The sequence below is a fragment of the Silurus aristotelis genome (assembly GCF_946808225.1).
Source record: "Silurus aristotelis genome assembly, chromosome: 11".
NCBI classification, from domain to species: Eukaryota; Metazoa; Chordata; class Actinopteri; order Siluriformes; family Siluridae; genus Silurus; species Silurus aristotelis.
Genome location: NC_139584.1, coordinates 4,063,971 through 4,082,608, shown reverse-complemented (window position 1 = coordinate 4,082,608; position 18,638 = coordinate 4,063,971). Strand labels below are relative to the sequence as shown.

Below are 18,638 nucleotides of genomic sequence, written 5' to 3'. Positions count from 1 at the left end.
TATCTATCTATCTATCTATCTATCTATCTATCTATCTATCTATCTATCTATCTATCTATCTATCTATCTATCTATCTATCTATCTATCTATCTATCTATCTATCTATCTATCTATCTATCTATCTATCTATCTATCTATCTATCTATCTATCTATCTATCTATCTATCTATCTATCTATCTATCTATCTATCTATCTATCTATCTATCTATCTATCTATCTATCTATCTATCTATCTATCTATCTATCTATCTATCTATCATCACTTTTGCATCCACGAACCATCAAAACACAAGGACGTAATGTGTGTCTCTCCAACCGACTACATTTCCCATGAAGCCTTGTTCCCACCACACACTTCCTGCTTTACAGGCTTTTGGAGGTTATTCTCACTTCCATGACGCGCATTATTAACAAAATATAGATACAATGGTTTGCTTTTTCCACCCTGGATTTCACTGATACTGTTGTGAACGCTTTTTTCGTCGTTATCATGTTTTTATAGAGTACTGAAGGACGCGTGCTTAAAAGGGCAACGGAGAGGAGCTGGTGGGGCCCACTCTGAACAAAAAGTCGTGTATGAACAGGTATATGTTTACCTACTTAAATTAGCATGGACTTTTCATCTCGTGTCGGTGTATCGGCGTTATTTATGTGTTATCTTGCATTTATTTCACAATTTATTGCGAGGTAATTGAAAGAGAAGGTAAATGGCTAACGCTAAATTTGCGTACTGAACAGTGTGCAAATATTCGGACATCTATACTACGTAGTACTTCAGTATGCAGGGCTGGAATGTCGCCATGGCAACTTGTGCCCATGTGACCGCTCTATGCTAGCATACCGCTAGAAATAAATGTTTCTATTCTAGTGGTATCTTGCTAACGATATATTTGAACTTTTTTAAAAATATATTTTTTTACCCAAAACTAAAGTATTTAATGACTATAAATCATGGCAGTAATAAAACTAGCCACTTGCTTTCAAAAACAGCACCTATATCAACAGGGTTGCCAGATTGTGTGACTTTACCCAATAAGTGACACTTTTCTTAGTTCCCCAATCAGGATTTTAGCTCCAACTAAAAGTTCCTTTGGTTCTCATCAGATGCTCAGGTTTCCACATGAGTCTCTATTTTCCTTCTGATTTTCTTCAGTTTGCTCAGGGTTCTCTGATTTCCTCTGAGTTATTTGGATTGCTCAGGGTTCCCTGGTTTTCTCTTGATTTTCTGATTTACCTCAGAGGTTTCAAGTTGCTCAGAGTTTTCTGGTTTCGTCTTAATTCTTTGTTTTCCTCCTCTGGTTTTCCTCCTGGTTCCTTCAGGTTTCTTCAGGGTTCTTTAGTTTTCTTTGTGTATATTTGATTTTCTTCAGGTTCAACTGTTTCCTCCCACATATGCTGTTTGTTAGATATCTCTAAATTTCCCTCAGGATAGAATGTGTGAGAGGGTGAATGGGGTACAGAATGTATTTCTGCCTTACAATTACAGTGTTCTTGGGATACATTAACGACCTGATACACCGATGATCGAAATCAGGAGAAAGTGCTTACAGATGAAGATATATCTATTTATCCATCCATCCATCATCCATCTAACTTTTGCATTCATGAACCATCAAAACACAAGGATGTATTGTGTGTCAGGATTCCCCTCAGTTGTCTGGTTTCCTCTGATTCTCTGATTGCCTTCAGGGTTTTCTGGTTTCTTTTCGGTTCTCTAGTTTCACCTGGGCTTTCAGATTTCCCTCAGGTTTTTCCTCCGGGTTCTTTTTTCTTCTGGTTCCTTTGGTTTCCTTTTTAGTTTTAGTTTTGTTTTTTTGAATTCTCAGGTTGTCCTCAGGTTTTTAGTTTCTTCAGGGTTCTCTGATGTCTTTCAGGTTCTCTGGTTCCTCTTAGTAATTTGTTTTTGTTTGGGTCAATTGGGTTTTCACTGAGTTGTCTGGTTTTCTCTTAATTCTCTGATTTTATCCAGGTTTTCCTGTTTCCTCCTCAACACATAAATTTTTGATCCATAAAATTAGTGTTTTACAATCTTTTCAGTCGAATAACCAAATAACTTTTAAACTTAGTCTAATTTAGCTCTTGTTCGTCCAACTTTATGCTAATAATTCCATATGTATTGTGGTGTCACTTTTTTTTAGTTCCCCACTCAGGGTTTTAGATCCTACTTGCAATTGATTCTTTCTTTAGATGCACAAAAATGCAAGAAAAAAAAGTCCAACTATGGTTTTAAATAACTCATACTGTCTTTAAGACCTCTTATTACACATTTAAAAAGGGACATAAAGAAAAATAAAGCTTGGTAGGCAGGTAGAGAGGTCATTAGGGGTTTTAAGAGAATATAGCTAGTTATAGTTAACGTTTTGAGTAGTAATGCTGGAAATTTAAACTCTATTTGTTAATGATTTGGCCACAATGTTAGCACTTAGGGTGCCCTGAGGTTTTGCTTTAAATGGTTAAAGAGTTGTTTTTCCAAATTTTTTTCCAAATAGCATTTATTTCTATTAGTTTTTTTTCCTCTTCTCTTATATGGCACGGTGGGCCAACTCAAAAGATCACCTTAGTTCAACATTAGTTCCTGAGCCTTAATTAAGCATCTCAGGCAGAAAACAGAAGGCTGAGGGCCGAGTACCAAACCCTGATCCCTGAGAACCACTGTACTGTTAATGTTGAGTTCTTAAAAATAAAAATGTCCTAAGGCCAAGAATAATAATATTTAATCTTTGTTTTCCTGTGATCATGACTTCATTTTCTAGGGATCTCAACATAACTAGTCATTTTCTTGTGATCACAACATAATTTTCTCGTGATCTCGACATAACAGATGTTGTTTTCTCGTTATCATAACTCCGGGTTGCCGAATACACAGACAATGTGAGTACTGATCACGAGGAAACTAAGTTTGTTAAATCAAGATCACGAGAAAATTCGTGATAACGAGAAAACAACTCGTTATGTCGAGATCATCTAACAAACTTGTGATGATGAGAAAACTAGAAAGGAAAATATATTATAATGCTCTTAGGTCTTCTGTATAAAAAAATCTAATCACCCAAAGTAATTATTATTATTTTCAGTAAGAAAGAATATCAATTCGAAAAGACTTTCTTTTTATGCTTTATTCTTTATGCTTTATTCTCATTCCTGTACCCAGAGCATCTGTTCGTTCTTTTCGCCATGGCGGCGAATAAAGAGGCTCAGCGCAGGCAGAGGCGTCGAGAGCTGGATGCTCGGAGGAGTAAACTCCGTGTGCGACTCGGCTCGTGGCCAGAGGACTGGAGTACACTGAAGGACCGACTGGGATTCTCTCTGCACTCAGAGCTGGCTCAGTTTCTGATCAATGCGTAATATATATATATATATATATATATATATATATATATATATATATATATATATATATATATATATATATATATATATATATTACGCATTGTACGCATATATATATATATTACGCATTATATATATATATATATATATATATATATATATATATATATATACTTATATATATATATACTTTTGCAACTTCTCTTTTATAAATTCTGTCAATTCTGTGACGGACAGTAAAAAAAAAAAGTTTGTCTAATAACATTTGAATTCGATGCACCATGAATATTTATATAAATATATTTTTTTAGAAATAACTGGGTGGTGAGACAATTAGACACCTGTGACCACCGTGAAGTTTCCTCTTTTACTGCAGCAATTTGTCTAACCATTCTTACCGAATTATATTGTTTTTATCGGTTTATGGTTACGTTTCATGTTGTGGAACGTGCACTTACGTTACAGCAGCTACATTTATGGCATTTGTGATACTGGTTCATTAGGACCCAGATTAAGAATAGCATCAGTCTGAAACTTTGTTAAGAGAGAATATAGTTAGAAAGCAGGTTTTTTTTCCCCATTCATTTACTAATGAAAGTGATGCTGGAAGATCTTTGGACATGGTTTCAAGGTAGAGACTCAGCTGTTTGGATGTGAATTGGAAATTATTTCCATAAATGTTTCTCTGGGTTTACTGGTGGAAATTGGGGTACTGTTGGCCAAAGGAGGAGAAGGAGAGGATGAAAACATCTACAGAGACAGCAGGAAAAGGAGAAGTGTAGGATAGTGGCGGTTCAGGTTGGTACTTTAAATGTTGGTACTATGACTGGTAAAGGGAGAGAGGTAGCTGATATGATGGAGAGGAGAAAGGTAGATATTTTGTGTGTTCATGAGACCAAGTGGAAGGGTGTGAGGCCAGGAACATTGGAGGTGGGTTTAAACTGTTCTGTTATGGTGTGGATGGAACGAGAAATGATGTAGGGGTGATCCTGAAGGAAGAGTACAGTAAGAGTGTAGTGGAGGTGAAGCGAGTATCTTATAGGGTGATGAACGTGAAGCTGGAGTATGAAGAGCTGATGATAAATGTCATCAGTGCCTATGCTCCACAAGTGGGTTGTGAGATGGAGGAGAAGGAAAAATTCTGGAGTGATAAACGAGGAAAATGAAAGAGAGAGAAGGTTGGATGGTGTGGAGATGGTGAAACAGGAAGTAGATAGGATTAGTAAGGAGGAAGTGAGAGCAGCGATTAAGAGGATGAAGAGTGGAAAGTCGGCTGGACCAGATGACCTACCGGTAGAAGCGTGGAGATGTTTAGGAGAGATGCAGTGGAGTTTTTAACAAGATTGTTGAACAAGATTTTGGAAGGTGAGAAGATGCCTGAGGAATGGAGAAGGAGTGTGCTGGTACCGATCTTTAAGAATAAGGGAGATGTGCAGACTTGCAGTAACTACAAGGGAATTAAGTTGATCAGTCACACCATGAAGTTATGGGAAAGAGTAATGAAAGCCAGGCTGAGAGAAGAGGTGACCATCTGTGAGCAGCAGTATGTTTTTATGACGAGGAAGAGCGTCACATTATTTGATTTGAGAATGTTGATGGAGAAGTATAGTGAAGGTCAGAAGGAGTTGCATTGTGTGTTTGTGGATTTAGAGAAATTGTACGGCAGGGTGGAGAGAGTTGTGGTATTATATGAGGAAGTCTGGTGTGTCAGAAAAGTACAGTGGTGTGAAAAGTGTGATTTCCTGATTTCTTTTTTTTTTTTTTTTTGCATGTTTGTGACACTTTTAGGTTTCAGATCATTAAACATTTAAATATTAGCAAAAAGATAACACAAGTAAACACAATATGCAGTTTTTAAATAAAGGTTTTTATTATTGAGGGTAAAGCAAAATTCAAAACTTACATGGCCCTGTGTAAAAAAGTGTGGTGTAAATCTGTGGTTTATCACACCTGAGTTCAATTTCTCTTGCCACGCCCAGGCCTGATTACTGCTGATTATTACTGATCAAGAAATCTTTTAAATAGGACCTGCCTGACAAAGTGAAGTAGATCAAAAGATCCTCAAAAGCTAGACATCATGCCGAGATCCAAAGAAATTTAGAAACAAATGAGAAAGAAAGTAATTGAGATCTATCAGAGATGATTGGTGGCTCACTGCGTGTCTGACCAGATAAGATTTTATTCTCATAAAAAAAAGGACTGATATAGTTGAGTAAAAAGATATTTGACTTTGGAATGTAGTGAAGTTCAAGTGAAAGTCTCCCTAAATGGAAACACTTTAGTATAGTCAGGATATGCGAAAAAGCTACTTAAGTACAGAAACGAATTACATTTACTTCCTCACTGTCCACCACTGGTTAGCGTCATTTCACTTGTTTAGTTAATAAGAGTAAAAAAATACCATGGTTTGTTATGTTAATGAAAACCCAAATAAGTCCTGCGTCCTGAAAGCGTTCATGTTCCAGAGAACCGCTGCTACAAAGCAGTGACACTGGAGACTCCTTCCATGTTTTAATTTGCATACATTTGCATAAACGTGTCATATGGCTCAGTGTATTTGGTGGAATTCATTCATAATTCCTTGTTTGTTTGTTTTTCAACAGTTACTCCTGCAAAGTGTGCTCAGGTACTGTACAGACGATTCTGCCTTTTGCAAGAGATTCAAACTCAACTTAATTTTTTAACAAAGGGAACACTTAAACAGAAGAACCTTAAAACTTTTAAGGAACCCATTAAGAAACCAGCTCAGAATTCTGGTAATTATCTCTTTGTCTGCATTATGAAGGTGAAGGTGACGGTGATGGAAAGGAAGGAATCTCTGTAACCGTGGCCTCTCTGGAGCAGTTGATCCTCCTGGTCCACAGTCATGGGCAGCAGTGTTCTCTAACCCCGAGCCTGCAGTCTGACCCACATAGACAGGAAGTAAAGGAGAGATCGCTGGAGGAATTTCCCGAAACTTCCGTGTGGTCACGTGAAGCAGAAACCTGTCTTACATACACCTGCGGAGGTGGACACACGTTCACCTGGCATCCGATACACACAGGGGAGGACAATAAAGGAGAGAAGCACGAACAAGGAAACACCGCTCCTTCAGGACAGAGGAAGAACAAGAAAAGACAGAGGAAAGGAGTGAAACGGGAGGAGGAGTGCAGGACGAGGAGCAGGAGGAGAGCCAGAGGAAGATTGGTCTCGGATAGAAACGAGCTAGATCGCGTCTGCCTGTCAGCCTCAGAAGGAAACGAGGAAGAAGGTAAAGCGCAAGGTCTCAGTTCAGATTAGGTTTTTTTTGTAACTTCCTTATAATTTCTTTGAATCGTGACCTTTCTGAAGCTCTCTTAGAATATTGCAGCGATGCGGCACAGCATGAACAGGAAGCAGCTCCACAGGAAGGAAGTGATGCAGCGCTTCTCGACTTGTCACCAAAGTTCAGGTAGACATTCGACGAAAAGTTAAACTCTTTAGTGTTGGGATCGATAATACGCAGGGGGAAAAAAAGGTTACATCAGGCATGTCAAGTTCTCCAACATATATTAAACTGATATAAATATTATTATATGAATAATATCATATAGAATCTGTAGGAACCTTCAGTACACAGTGCACATTGAGCTGAAACGGGTGTCGTGATTTGCTCTGCACTTTAATCTAACAGCATTTATTTTTGCTTATGTCTATCACTCTGTCTGTCTGTCTGTATATTTATTCATTCATTTACTTGTTTATTAAATTGTCTGTCTGTCTGTCATCAATATATCATCTATCTCTCTCCCGCTCTCTGTCTCCCGCTCTCTGTCTCCCGCTCTCTGTCTCCCGCTCTCTGTCTGTCTGTCTAAGTCTTTAACTATCTATCTCCCTATTTGTCTAGGTGTCTGTCTATTACATGTCTGTCTGTCTGTTTATCTGTCTATCTAGCTAGCTCTCTGTCTGTCTGTCTATCCATCTGTCTGTCTGTCTGTGAGCCTTTATCTATTTAATTGTCTCTGTATCTGTCTGTCATTGTTTCTCTGTCTGTGAGTCTTTAACTATCAATCTCTCTCTCTCTCTCTCTCTCTCTCTCTCTCTCTCTCTCTCTCTCTCTCTCTCTCTCTCTCTCTCTCTCTCTCTTTCTCTCTCTCTGTCTGTCTGTCTGTCTGTCTGTCTGTCTGTCTGTCTGTCTGTCTGTCTGTGAGTCTTTAACTATCAATCTTTCTCTCTTACCCCCCCCCCCCCCCTCTCTCTCTCTCTCTCTCTCTCGCTATCTGTTTTTTCTGTCTGTGTATCTGGTTGTCTGTCTGTCTGTCTAATTATTAAAAAGAATATTATCTGTCTGTCTTTATTTCTTTAAATATTTGTTACTTTATTTGTTTACATTTTTTATTTGTTTTTGTTTGTTTGTCTTCCTTCTGATTACACTGGAGTTTTTACGTTATTTTTATTTTCACCATATTGCTAAATAACCAGCTTTAAGACGAATAACTGAATAATTAATAAGGGCTTCAAAGCTCTTTAACTCATTAGGATTTTGGTGCTAAGCTGCAGGTAAAGGACGAGAGAAATCTTTTTGACCCTTACAGGGATGTTGTGCAAGACGCAGAACCAAACTCAACCACGAGGGAGTGCAAGAGGAAAGAGGATGCTCTGCAGACGGGTGAAAGTGAGGAGTTGAGGAGGAGAACGAGAGCTTCAGAGAAAGACGAGCTCTTACATATAAGCAGAAGGAGAAAGAGGTTTGTCCTGGAGGAGATTTGTAGCAAAAGAACACTATGAACAAAAGTATTGGGACACCCGACTTTTTCAGCTATATGTTTTTAAATAGTTACCACAAAGTTGGAGGCACACGATTGTATAAGACATCTTTGGATGCATTTGTTAGCATGAAAATTTCCCTTTACTTATAATAGGAGACTTAAACATGTTCCATGAAGATATGCTTTCTCTGTTTTGGATGATCTCCTGCTACACACCCTATCGAACACCTTTTGATGAGTTTTTCACGCTGACCGCACCCCAGGTTTCCTCACTTCATCAGTATCTGACTTTACTAACACCGTTGTATCTCCACAAGCACACTCCAAAATTTTGCGGAATATCTTCCCAGAAGGGTGGAGGTTCTATAACAGCCAGTGGGGACGAAAATGTAGAATGAGATACTCAAAAAGCACATATCTTATTGTCAGGTGTCCACAAACTTTTGTTCATATAGTGTATTTCTTTAACTCATTGTACCTTTTATTAGGAATTATGGTGGTAACTATGGATGATCTTTTCACATTATTGACATAAAATCGTTTTTGTAGAAAACCAGCCGCAAAGCTCCTTTTGCCCTGTCAGTTTGATGGCTGCTGGAAAATATTCTCCAGCCGTCAGTACCTCAACGTGAGTATTGTTCAGGAATCTTTTCCATGAGGTAGATCTCCATCAATGATGGAGTGACCTGATGATGTCACTACTTGCATATAACAGTACGTGTTTTGTTCTTCTTACTGTATGAGGTACAACAATGGAATTTGATTCAATTTTATTTATAACAATGGACATTGTCCCAAAGTGGCTTGACAGAATTAAAAACGAGGACGTCAAACCGGGACATTTAAATTTACAGGTATAAAAATGGGGGTACTACACGCAGATGTAAATGACTAGCGTGTCCTATTACTGATAAGTGGTTTGACGGCCCTCGTAGATTTCAAATACAAATTTTAACTATAAAACTCTCCCTAATGGGCGACCCAGTGGTGACTGTGCTGAGGAAAAACTCCCTGAGATGATATGAGAGGAACCCTCGAGAGGATCCAGACTCTAAAGGGAATCTCATTCGCATCAAGTGGCACCGAAAGTCCATTAAATACACTTCTATCATTGTTGAGGTTATCAGCTGTTCACTGATGGACACTTGATTGCAAAACTATTTTGAATTATTCCCAATCCAAACTCCTCTTCATGGCTCTTGAATTAATCTCTGTATGGTAACCTTATCATCATCACCTGGATCATCCTTAGCTTGTAGTAAAGAGTTTTCAATTGAAGAGAACTCCATCTAGAAGTAGGACATCAGGATAAATCATTTTACCTTTTCCAAGGGCGACTTGCAGTTATTTCAGTTATTCAGCTGAGCTGTTAAGGGCCTTGATCAAAGACACAGCAGTGGCAGCTTGGTGGTACCGGGATTTGAACCCATGATCAGAAGTCCAATAGAGTGTAACGGTAGACAAAATTAACGGTTCGGTTCGTTTCTCGGGTTTTAAGGCACTGTTTGGTTCAATTTACATTTTCAAAACAATTTTAAATAAAATGCCTGCTTGGTTAAATAATATATAAAATTCAGTTTTATAAGAACTTTATAAAAATTCAATGGAATAAATCGTAGTAGTAAAAGATGCACCATGCAGATGCACTGAGACACATCCTGGGGTCATTGGGTGTTTCGTGTCTTTCAACATCAGAAACCCTTGTCTAGGCCAGTGGTCCCCAAACCCCGGGCTGCGGACCGGCACCGGTCCGTGGGTCAATTGATACCGGGCCGCACAGAAAGAATACATAACTTACATTATTACCGTTTTAATTATCATCTGATTCTGAACGATGTTTCATTTTGGAAAATTACCGGATTCTCTCCACCACATCTGTCTATGACTCACTGCATGTCAAGATGCCTCGGCCACGTCTTATCTCCATCCGCTACCTTCTTAAAGAGGCTCTGGTCACTAACACATAATACATTATCGCTCAATTCAATTCTTAATGGCCGGTCCGTGAAAATATTGTCTGACATTATTCCGGGCCGTGGAGCAAAAAGAGTTGGGGACTGCTTGTCTAGGCGACCCAGCTGGGGTTGATCAGACCCCGGCCTGTGTCCCAGTAGTGATTGCCCACCGTTCTGCCCTCTTAATCCAAAGCCATCTAGTGGCTTTCTCTGCGGCTTCAGCTTGATTTTAATTGCCTGTGAACCAGTGAACGCCCTGCAAAACCTCTGCAGCCCACCTCCAGTTTTTCAGTCCTGCCTTCTGCACTCTTCAACTAGCTTTTGGTACTTAGCCCGCTTGCTCTTGTTGGCCAAGTCCATGCCCTCTTCCTAATGCACAGTGCGCTCCAATAAAATCAGTTGCTTGGTGGAATCTGAGACAATAATCATGTCTGGACAAAGCTTTGTGGATGTTATTATGGTAGGGATCTTCAGCTGTTTATCAAGATAAACCTCCAATTGCCAGTCTGAAGCGGTAGTAAGGAGACCAGACTTTACTCTGGGTTGTGGGTGGGCCTTCTTTCCGCCTCTAAGAAACATAATGGTCTTTGGCTTGTGGTGGCTCTTGTTGGCATTAATGGCTATGGCTAAGTACTAGGCAACTGCCTTAGGCACATTGTGATGCCAATGATAGCGCCCGTCTCCAAGGGCTTTCGGGCAGCTGCTAAGGAGATGTTTTAGGGATCCCCTTCCTGAACAAAGGGGACAGGAAGGTTTCTCACTTTTGCCCCAGACCCAGAGGTTTGCAAGACTCGGTTAGACAATATAGACGGTTTGGACTAAGAACTTGATAAGATGGAAATCTGCTTTCCAGATATCGGCCCAGGCAATTTTACATTGCCGAACATTGAACCATCTAGTCCAAGCTCCTTGCTGTCCCAATCCCACCATCCATCTCTTGCTTCCTCCACGCCTGCCCACACTTCCTTCTGAACAAGATTTTGACCTTCTTTGGCCTTCTTTATCTTGAGCATTGTCAATTCTCACAACCGGGAAGGCAAAACCTGCACACCTGTTGCAATTGACTCCACCAGTGACTTGTGACTTAGAGACTTCTAGCGATTTCTTTTTTATTTTATTGATTAAATTAATAATCAATTAAATAGGAACAATTTAAATTGATTAAATAAATGGAAGAAATAAGTTAAATAAATTACATTTATTAGACCCTATTTGGGTAATACAGATGTGTGTGTGTGTGTGTGTGTGTGTGTGTGTGTGTGTGTGTGTGTGTGTGTGTGTTTTACATTTAATATTACATTTTCTAAATATATGTTTACATAACTGTTTTACATATTTCAGCATATTTACTTTAACAAATGTCTTCATTCCTTCCATCCTTCATACATTCACTCCCTCGATATGCGGAATTGTCAGGATTTTCTCTATTTAAGTGAAATTTTTGAATCTATATATACAACGAATACAACGAATCCACATCGCTAGACTGACGAAAAACATTGGCGATGGCAGTAAGTGGCAGCGATTTCGCACCACAAATCATAATTCGCCGCACTACAAATCGTATTTCCAGTACAGAGTGAGTAGCCACAGTGACACTTTTGATAATAAAACCCCCCACCCCACTTTCTTCCGCAGGTAAAAACAGGATTGAATTCGTCCCCTAAAATGTTCAGTACAAATATATGTAACATTACACCCTTATACAGTGGGTACGGAAAGTTTTCAGACCCCCTTAAATTTTTCACTCTTTGTTATATTGCAGCCATTTGCTAAAATCATTTAGGTTCATTCTTCTTCCTCATGAATGTACACATAGCACCCCATACTGACAGAAAAACACAGAATTGTTGACATTGTTGCAGATTTATTAAAAAAGAAAAACTGAAATATCACATGGTCCTAAGTATTCAGACCCTTTGCTCAGTATTTAGTAGAAGCCCCCTTTTGATCTAATACAGCGAGGAGTCTTTTTGGGAAAGATGCAACAAGTCTTTCACACCTGGATTTGGGGATCCTCCGCCATTCCTCCTTGCAGGTCCTCTCCAGTTCTGTCAGGTTGGATGGTAAATGTTGGTGGACAGCCATTTTTAGGTCTCTCCAGAGATGCTCAATTGGGTTTAAGTCAGGGCTCTGGCTGGGCCATTCAAGAACAGTCACGGAGTTGTTGTGAAGCCACTCCTTCGTTATTTTAGCTGTGTGCTTAGGGTCATTGTCTTGTTGGAAGGTAAACCTTCGGCCCAGTCTGAGGTCCAGAGCACTCTGGAGAAGGTTTTTGTCCAGGATATCCCTGTACTTGGCCGCATTCATCTTTCCCTCGATTGCAACCAGTCGTCCTGTCCCTGCAGCTGAAAAACACCCCCACAGCATGATGCTGCCACCACCATGCTTCACTGTTGGGACTGTATTGGACAGGTAATGAGCAGTGCCTGGTTTTCTCCACACATACCGCTTAGAATTAAGGCCAAAAAGTTCTATTTTGGTCTCATCAGACCAGAAAATCTTATTTCTCACCATCTTGGAGTCCTTCAGGTGTTTTTTAGCAAACTCCATGCAGGCTTTCATGTGTCTTACACTGAGGAGAGGCTTCCGTCGGGCCACTCTGCCATAAAGCCCCGACTGGTGAATGGGTGCAGTGATGGTTGACTTTCTACAACTTTCTCCCGTCTCCTGACTGCATCTCTGGAGCTCAGTCACAGTGATCTTTGGGTTCTTCTTTACCTCTCTCACCAAGGCTCTTCTCCCCCGATAGCTCAGTTTGGCCGGACGGCCAGCTCTAGGAAGGGTTCTGGTCGTCCCAAACGTCTTCCATTTGAGGATTATGGAGGCCACTGTGCTCTTAGGAACCTTAAGTGCAGCAGAAATCTTTTTGTAACTTTGGCCAGATCTGTGCCTTGCCACAATTCTGTCTCTGAGCTCTTCAGGCAGTTCCTTTGACCTCATGATTCTCATTTGCTCTGACATGCATTGTGATCTGGAAGGTCTTATATAGACAGGTGTGTGGCTTTCCTAATCAAGTCCAATCAGTATAATCAAACACAGCTGGACTCAAATGAAGGTGTAGAACCATCTCAAGGATGATCAGAAGAAATGGAAAGCACCTGAGTTAAATATATGAGTGTCACAGCAAAGGGTCTGAATACTTAAGACCATGTGATATTTCAGTTTTTCTTTTTTAATAAATCTGCAACAATGTCAACAATTCTGTGTTTTTCTGTCAATATGGGGAGCTGTGTGTACATTCATGAGGAGGAAGAATGACCTTAAATGATTTTAGCAAATGGCTGCAATATAACAAAGAGTGAAAAATTTAAGGGGGTCTGAATACTTTCCGTACCCACTGTATATCCACTGAAATACAACTTCCACAGGTCTAGAAAAAGAATGGGACAGGATACTTTTGGTACCTCAGGACACTTGTGTATCTCTCTCATCCCTAGATTATGGATTAATTAAGTGCTTCATCATTCTTTAATGAAGTAAAATTGCTCACTGGTTTGTTGCCGTAATAAAAGAAGAATTGAAAGCATCAGGACATGCTGTTATTGAAAAAAAAAAATCAACATCTGGTAAAAACAGTAACTCCGCTTCGTCACACTACGCCAGCAGTGATTATTTATCCACAGTAGCGTAACACAAGTGTTTTATTCCTTGCACAATATACATCAGTGTGCAGTGCTATAGGTAATATTCTAATCTGAGTAAACTAATGTGTAAACTAAAACTCACCTCACCTACATCAGTACCTGACACTACTAATAACCTTGTGGATGAATGAGCACAAATCTTCTCATAAATCTAGTGGAACGTCTTTCCAGAAGAGTAGAGGTTATTATAACTGTAAATGTGAACAGTGTGGAATGAAGTAGATCAAAAGACTAATGTTATGGTCAAGCCTTTGTCCATGTAGTGAAGGTCTCCTAGATCATTACTTACATTTTTATAATTAAGTCCATTCAAAAGAACGCTGGTACTTTTAATTTGGTCGAAATATAGAGGGACTTTTCCTGGAGTGGTGGTTACTTTTATTCAAGCACAGAAACTTTTTCCTTGTACGAAGGGTTTATTAAATAATCGATAATCTGCATGACGTTTGTCTCCGTTCAGCACCACATGAAGTACCAGCACATCCAGCAGAAGACCTTCACTTGTTCTGATCCTTCTTGTGGAAAATCGTTCAACTTTAAGAAGCACCTCAAAGAACATGAGAAGCTGCACAGTGGTGAGTAACCAGAAGGTTGTGAGGTCAAATCCTCCAGGATTTTCAGCTTTGAGTCACGGTCCTTAACCCTTTGCTCAGCTTCATACTAGAACTCGGGTTTAGTCCTGTGGATGTTTTAAATAAAAATTTAACTTCAGACAATTTTAGAGTTGTTTTTTTTTTACATTTTCATATAACACACAAACGTGTATAGTCATAATCATCTTTAAATGAGAAATCACAATCATGGTACAGCAGATTACATTTACATCAAAATTGTGTTTTTTTATTATTATTATTATTATTATTATTATTATTATTTGTCTATTAAATCAAATGGACTTTTTTATTTATTTTATTTATTTTTTTACACCAACTGACATTCTGCAGTGTTTCATATTATTTATATGAATTAATAAGTCAGTAATATTTATTTAATAAGTATGCTATAGTTAAAAATTTCACATTAAGAGTGACACATATTGATGTTTTCTGCTTGTGTTGGAATTCCTTTGAGGGGGAAATGAGATCAGAGCTATCGAACAGGGTCAGAAGATCAATACATGACGTAAGCTTGTGTGTAGTAAAGGCTGTATGTCAGAGTTAAGTGTGTGTGTGTGTGTGTGTGTGTATGTGTGTGTTAGATCAGAGAGACTACATCTGTGAGTTCTGTGCTCGTGCCTTCCGCACCAGCAGTAACCTGAGCATCCATCGCAGAATCCACACGGGAGAGAAACCACTGCAGTAAGAATCCTCACACACACACACACGTGACACACAGGCACGCATGATTGAATTAATATTTTTTTTAAAAGCGCAAAGCCGTCACACCTACTCCAGTTTCAATGAAAGGGAAAGTGTAATGGTGTGTTGGTAAGTCTCCTTAAAGGAGGCGTGGCCTCTAAACCTTTCATTAAAGGAGGTGTGGACTCTTTTTTTTTTTTTTTCGTCTCAGTGAAGGGGTGTGACCTCTATTGTTTTTAGTCTTAATGCAGGGGGTGTGGCGGTTTTTATTTATTTTTTTAATTTATAATTTTTTATTTTTTATTTTTATGAGTCTTAGTGAAAGGGGGGTGGCCTCTTTTTTCAGTCCTAGTGAAAGGGGCGTGGCCTCTAGTTTTCCAGTCTCAGTGAAGGAGGTGTGGCCTTTTGTTTCAGTCTCTGTGAAGGGGGTGTGGTCCCTTTTTTTTTTTTTTTTTTTTTTTTTACCAGTCTCAGTGAAGGAGGTGTGGCCTCTTTTTTCAGTCTCTGTGAAGGGGGTGTGGCCTCTTTTTTTTTTTTCTTCAGTCTTAGTGAAGGGGTGTGGCCCTTGTTTTTTATTCAGTCCTAGTGAAAGGGGCATGGCCTCTAGTTTTCCAGTGTCAGTGAAGGAGGTGTGGCCTCTTTTAGTTTCAGTCTTTGTAAAAAGGGTGTGGCCTCAGACTTGGTCAGTCTCAGTGAGGGAAGTGTGGCATCTGTTATCAATCTCAGTAAAGGAGGCATGGCCTATGTACTTCTCAGTCTTAGTAAAGGGGGTGTGGCCTATATGTTTTTAGTCTTAGTGAAGGAAGTGTGTGTATGTGTGTGTGTTTACTTGTGTAAAGTAAATGCGTCCCTCACATTCTCGTGTGTGTGTATGTTTCCCCCCAGGTGCGAGATGTGTGGCTTTACCTGTCGTCAGAAGGCCTCTTTGAACTGGCACATGCGTAAACACAATGCTGAGAGCAGCTACCGATTTGCGTGCGAGATCTGCGGCCGCCGTTTCGAGAAGAGGGACAACGTAACCGCTCATCGGAGTAAAAGTCACCCGGGTCACGTGACCTCTGATTTTATTACAACGACAACCAACTTTGACCTACATGAGGATGACGTTCGAGTCAAATCAATATCAAATGCCCAAGCTGTGATTAATGCCTGACTCTTTATCAGCAATACTAACATTGGTGTTGCCTTTTTAGGCAAGTAGGCAGAGATAATCCCAAATCAAAGTCCACTAAACCTATTTTATCCTAAAATCAAATTTATTTCAACATGTACGAGGTGTTATAAAAAAGAGCTCGGTGTCAGGGTGTGCACGTGGTCAGAATAGCACCATTTGCACAGCTCCAGAGGTACACAGGACTTATGAAGGTCAGTGCTCCCTGTGACTGTGCATGCAGCTCTCTTAGCATGTTACAAAATTAGTCTCGATACCACCTCATACAGAATTTTTTATGCAACGATTATAATAGGTTTAAACATGGCAAACCAGGACAAGACTTCACCTCCTGACTTAAAGACAACCAAAGCCTTCACTATCTCATTGCAATCAACATACCATGGACAGCACCTCGGACAGCATAGCGTTACATGCTCCACCCTAAACCAACATGCTATTAGCTCAATGGTTAAGGCTCTGGGTTACTGATCAGAAGATCAGAAGTTCAAGCTGCCACTGCTGGGCCCTTTAACAAGACCCTTAACCCTCTCTGATTCCAGATTTTGACTCCAGGTGTAAAGAAAGCACTTTTCTGTAATGTACATTTGACAAATAAATGCATATTTCTGTCTATTTTTCTAGTCTTTTGTACTCAATATGTGGTCAGATGTTTATGAAGCCCTGACCATAACATTAGTATTTGCCTTTTGAACATCTTATTCCATATTTAGTCCCCATTTGCTATAATAATAACCTACACACTTCTGCTAGATTTTGGTGCATGCTAACACTATTTCTAGACATTTGTAGGAAGGAATAAAATGATCTGGAAATAGAAAACCAATTTAAGTGTGAAATAAGTAACAATGTCTAGAAATTTTGTATGATTCTTTTCCACTGTTATAATGATTTCCACTCTTCTGGGAAGATGTTTCTCTAGATTTTACCGTGTGCTTGTCGAAATTTATGATCGTTTAGCCACAAGGATGTGCGTTAGTATGGTCAGGTACTGATGTTGGTGAGATAAGGTGAGGTTGATAGCTCAAGATCTTCCAATTCAAGCATTGTCATGATGGAACTGCTTCGAGTCTCCTGGTTCAAGGAAGGAAAAATGTCATGCTACCAATTGCATCTATAGACCTCCTGTACAGTTGTGTGCATCCAAATTTGTTGTAACAGTTTAGATATGAACCACACTACTACTACTTCTTCAATCTGCTCCCGTTAAGGCTACAACGGATCATCGAACCAACCACGTACATGCCTTTCCTTAGAACATCCATAAACCTCCTCCTTAGCCTTCATTTTTTCCTTCTGGCTCCATGGCTCCATCCTTAGCATTCTTCTACCGCTTCATATACCCCACGTGTCCCTCCTCTGTACATGACCAAACCATCTCAATCATGTCCCCCCACCTTGTCTCCAAAACGTCCTACCTGCTTTTGAAAAAGAACCCGCCGGTAGCTTAGTGGTTAAGGTATTGGATTTTGTGTGTGAAGGTTGTGAGTTCAAATCCCAGCCAGACCATAAACCACAGTCAGCTGTCCCAATACTTTTGGTGGTATATATGGAATATGGAGAACATTTTATTGATGTAAATGTCTTGTTTGATTCCAGAGTTCATATCATTGAAATTAAACGATTCAAGGATTGTTTACATTTATGTTTCAGATATAAAACACGTCTCTTTCTGTCACAGGATGATGGACGTGAGGTTTGTCCAATTGCGTCTCTTGTCGACCACGTGGGCGTTGCGCTCGAGCAGAGAAAAAAAAAACTCGTGATCCTATTGGCTGTTTCCGCGCCCTCAGCATCCCGCCTTTTCCACGGTTGCCATGCCATTCTGCAGTAGCTGACGCGCGGCAGCCAATCAGATCAAAGATGGGCGGGGACTTTTTTTTTTCTCTTGACTCCTGTCAGCGGCTCGTTACTATCAGATCCCAGTGAACGCGGCGCGGGTTGCAAGACTGAGGAGAAAGCGGGGGAAAATGAGCCATATTGTCCTTATTCTTCCTGCGAAAAGGTGATTTTGAGCTTTTTTTCCCCTATGCTGTTCTAGGCGTCAAGGTTTAATTTCATATACGGACATTCCGGTTTGTCTCTTGCTCTCATCTCATGTAACGCATTAAAAAAAAAAAAAAAAAAACGCCGGCCGCGTCCCAAACGGCTTGTATAGTTCGTAATAGTGCACTTGGCTAGTGCGCGAGCGACGTTGGTTCCAACGGCGCGCGTAGTGCGCTCGTGAACGATATTGGGCGTTATTTGGGACGAAGCCGTGCTTAATGAAGGGGTTTGGTGAAACTGATAAAACGTTTGGGTTTTTTTATTTTTATTTTTTTTTATCTTAATTAATTTATTCACTTATTTTATAGATGTGTTACTTATTTGTTTGGGGCTGTTTAATAGGGTGCCTTAAATAAGGTAGGAAGTTGCTCTTATGTGAAATTGTACAGCTTTTTATACATGAGGCTCATGAGGTCTGATTTAATTTCATTTTTATAATTTTTTTCCCTATAAACAGCATAT

The 18,638-nt window shown here is 39.7% G+C and overlaps 2 protein-coding genes across 3 annotated transcripts in view; both read left to right on the top strand.

Annotated features, from left to right (window-relative positions):
* The first annotated feature begins 304 nt into the window (after window positions 1–304).
* znf692 (zinc finger protein 692) lies at window positions 305–16,745 on the top strand. Its single transcript, XM_083555111.1, has 10 exons — window positions 305–586; window positions 3,154–3,343; window positions 5,936–5,958; window positions 6,124–6,582; window positions 6,663–6,762; window positions 7,886–8,038; window positions 8,609–8,687; window positions 14,122–14,236; window positions 14,860–14,959; window positions 15,845–16,745. Exons 2-10 carry the CDS (start codon window positions 3,177–3,179, stop codon window positions 16,110–16,112), a joined length of 1,464 nt encoding a protein of 487 aa, XP_083411237.1. The 5' UTR covers window positions 305–586; window positions 3,154–3,176; the 3' UTR covers window positions 16,113–16,745.
* A 1,245-nt stretch (window positions 16,746–17,990) lies between these two features.
* fcho1 (FCH and mu domain containing endocytic adaptor 1) overlaps window positions 17,991–18,638 on the top strand; it is a 36,584-nt gene continuing 35,936 nt past the window's right edge. For both annotated transcript variants that reach the window (XM_083554864.1, XM_083554862.1), the window contains exon 1: window positions 17,991–18,135. The gene's annotated coding sequence lies outside the window, so the exon portion shown is untranslated. The remainder of the gene's footprint in view (window positions 18,136–18,638) is intronic.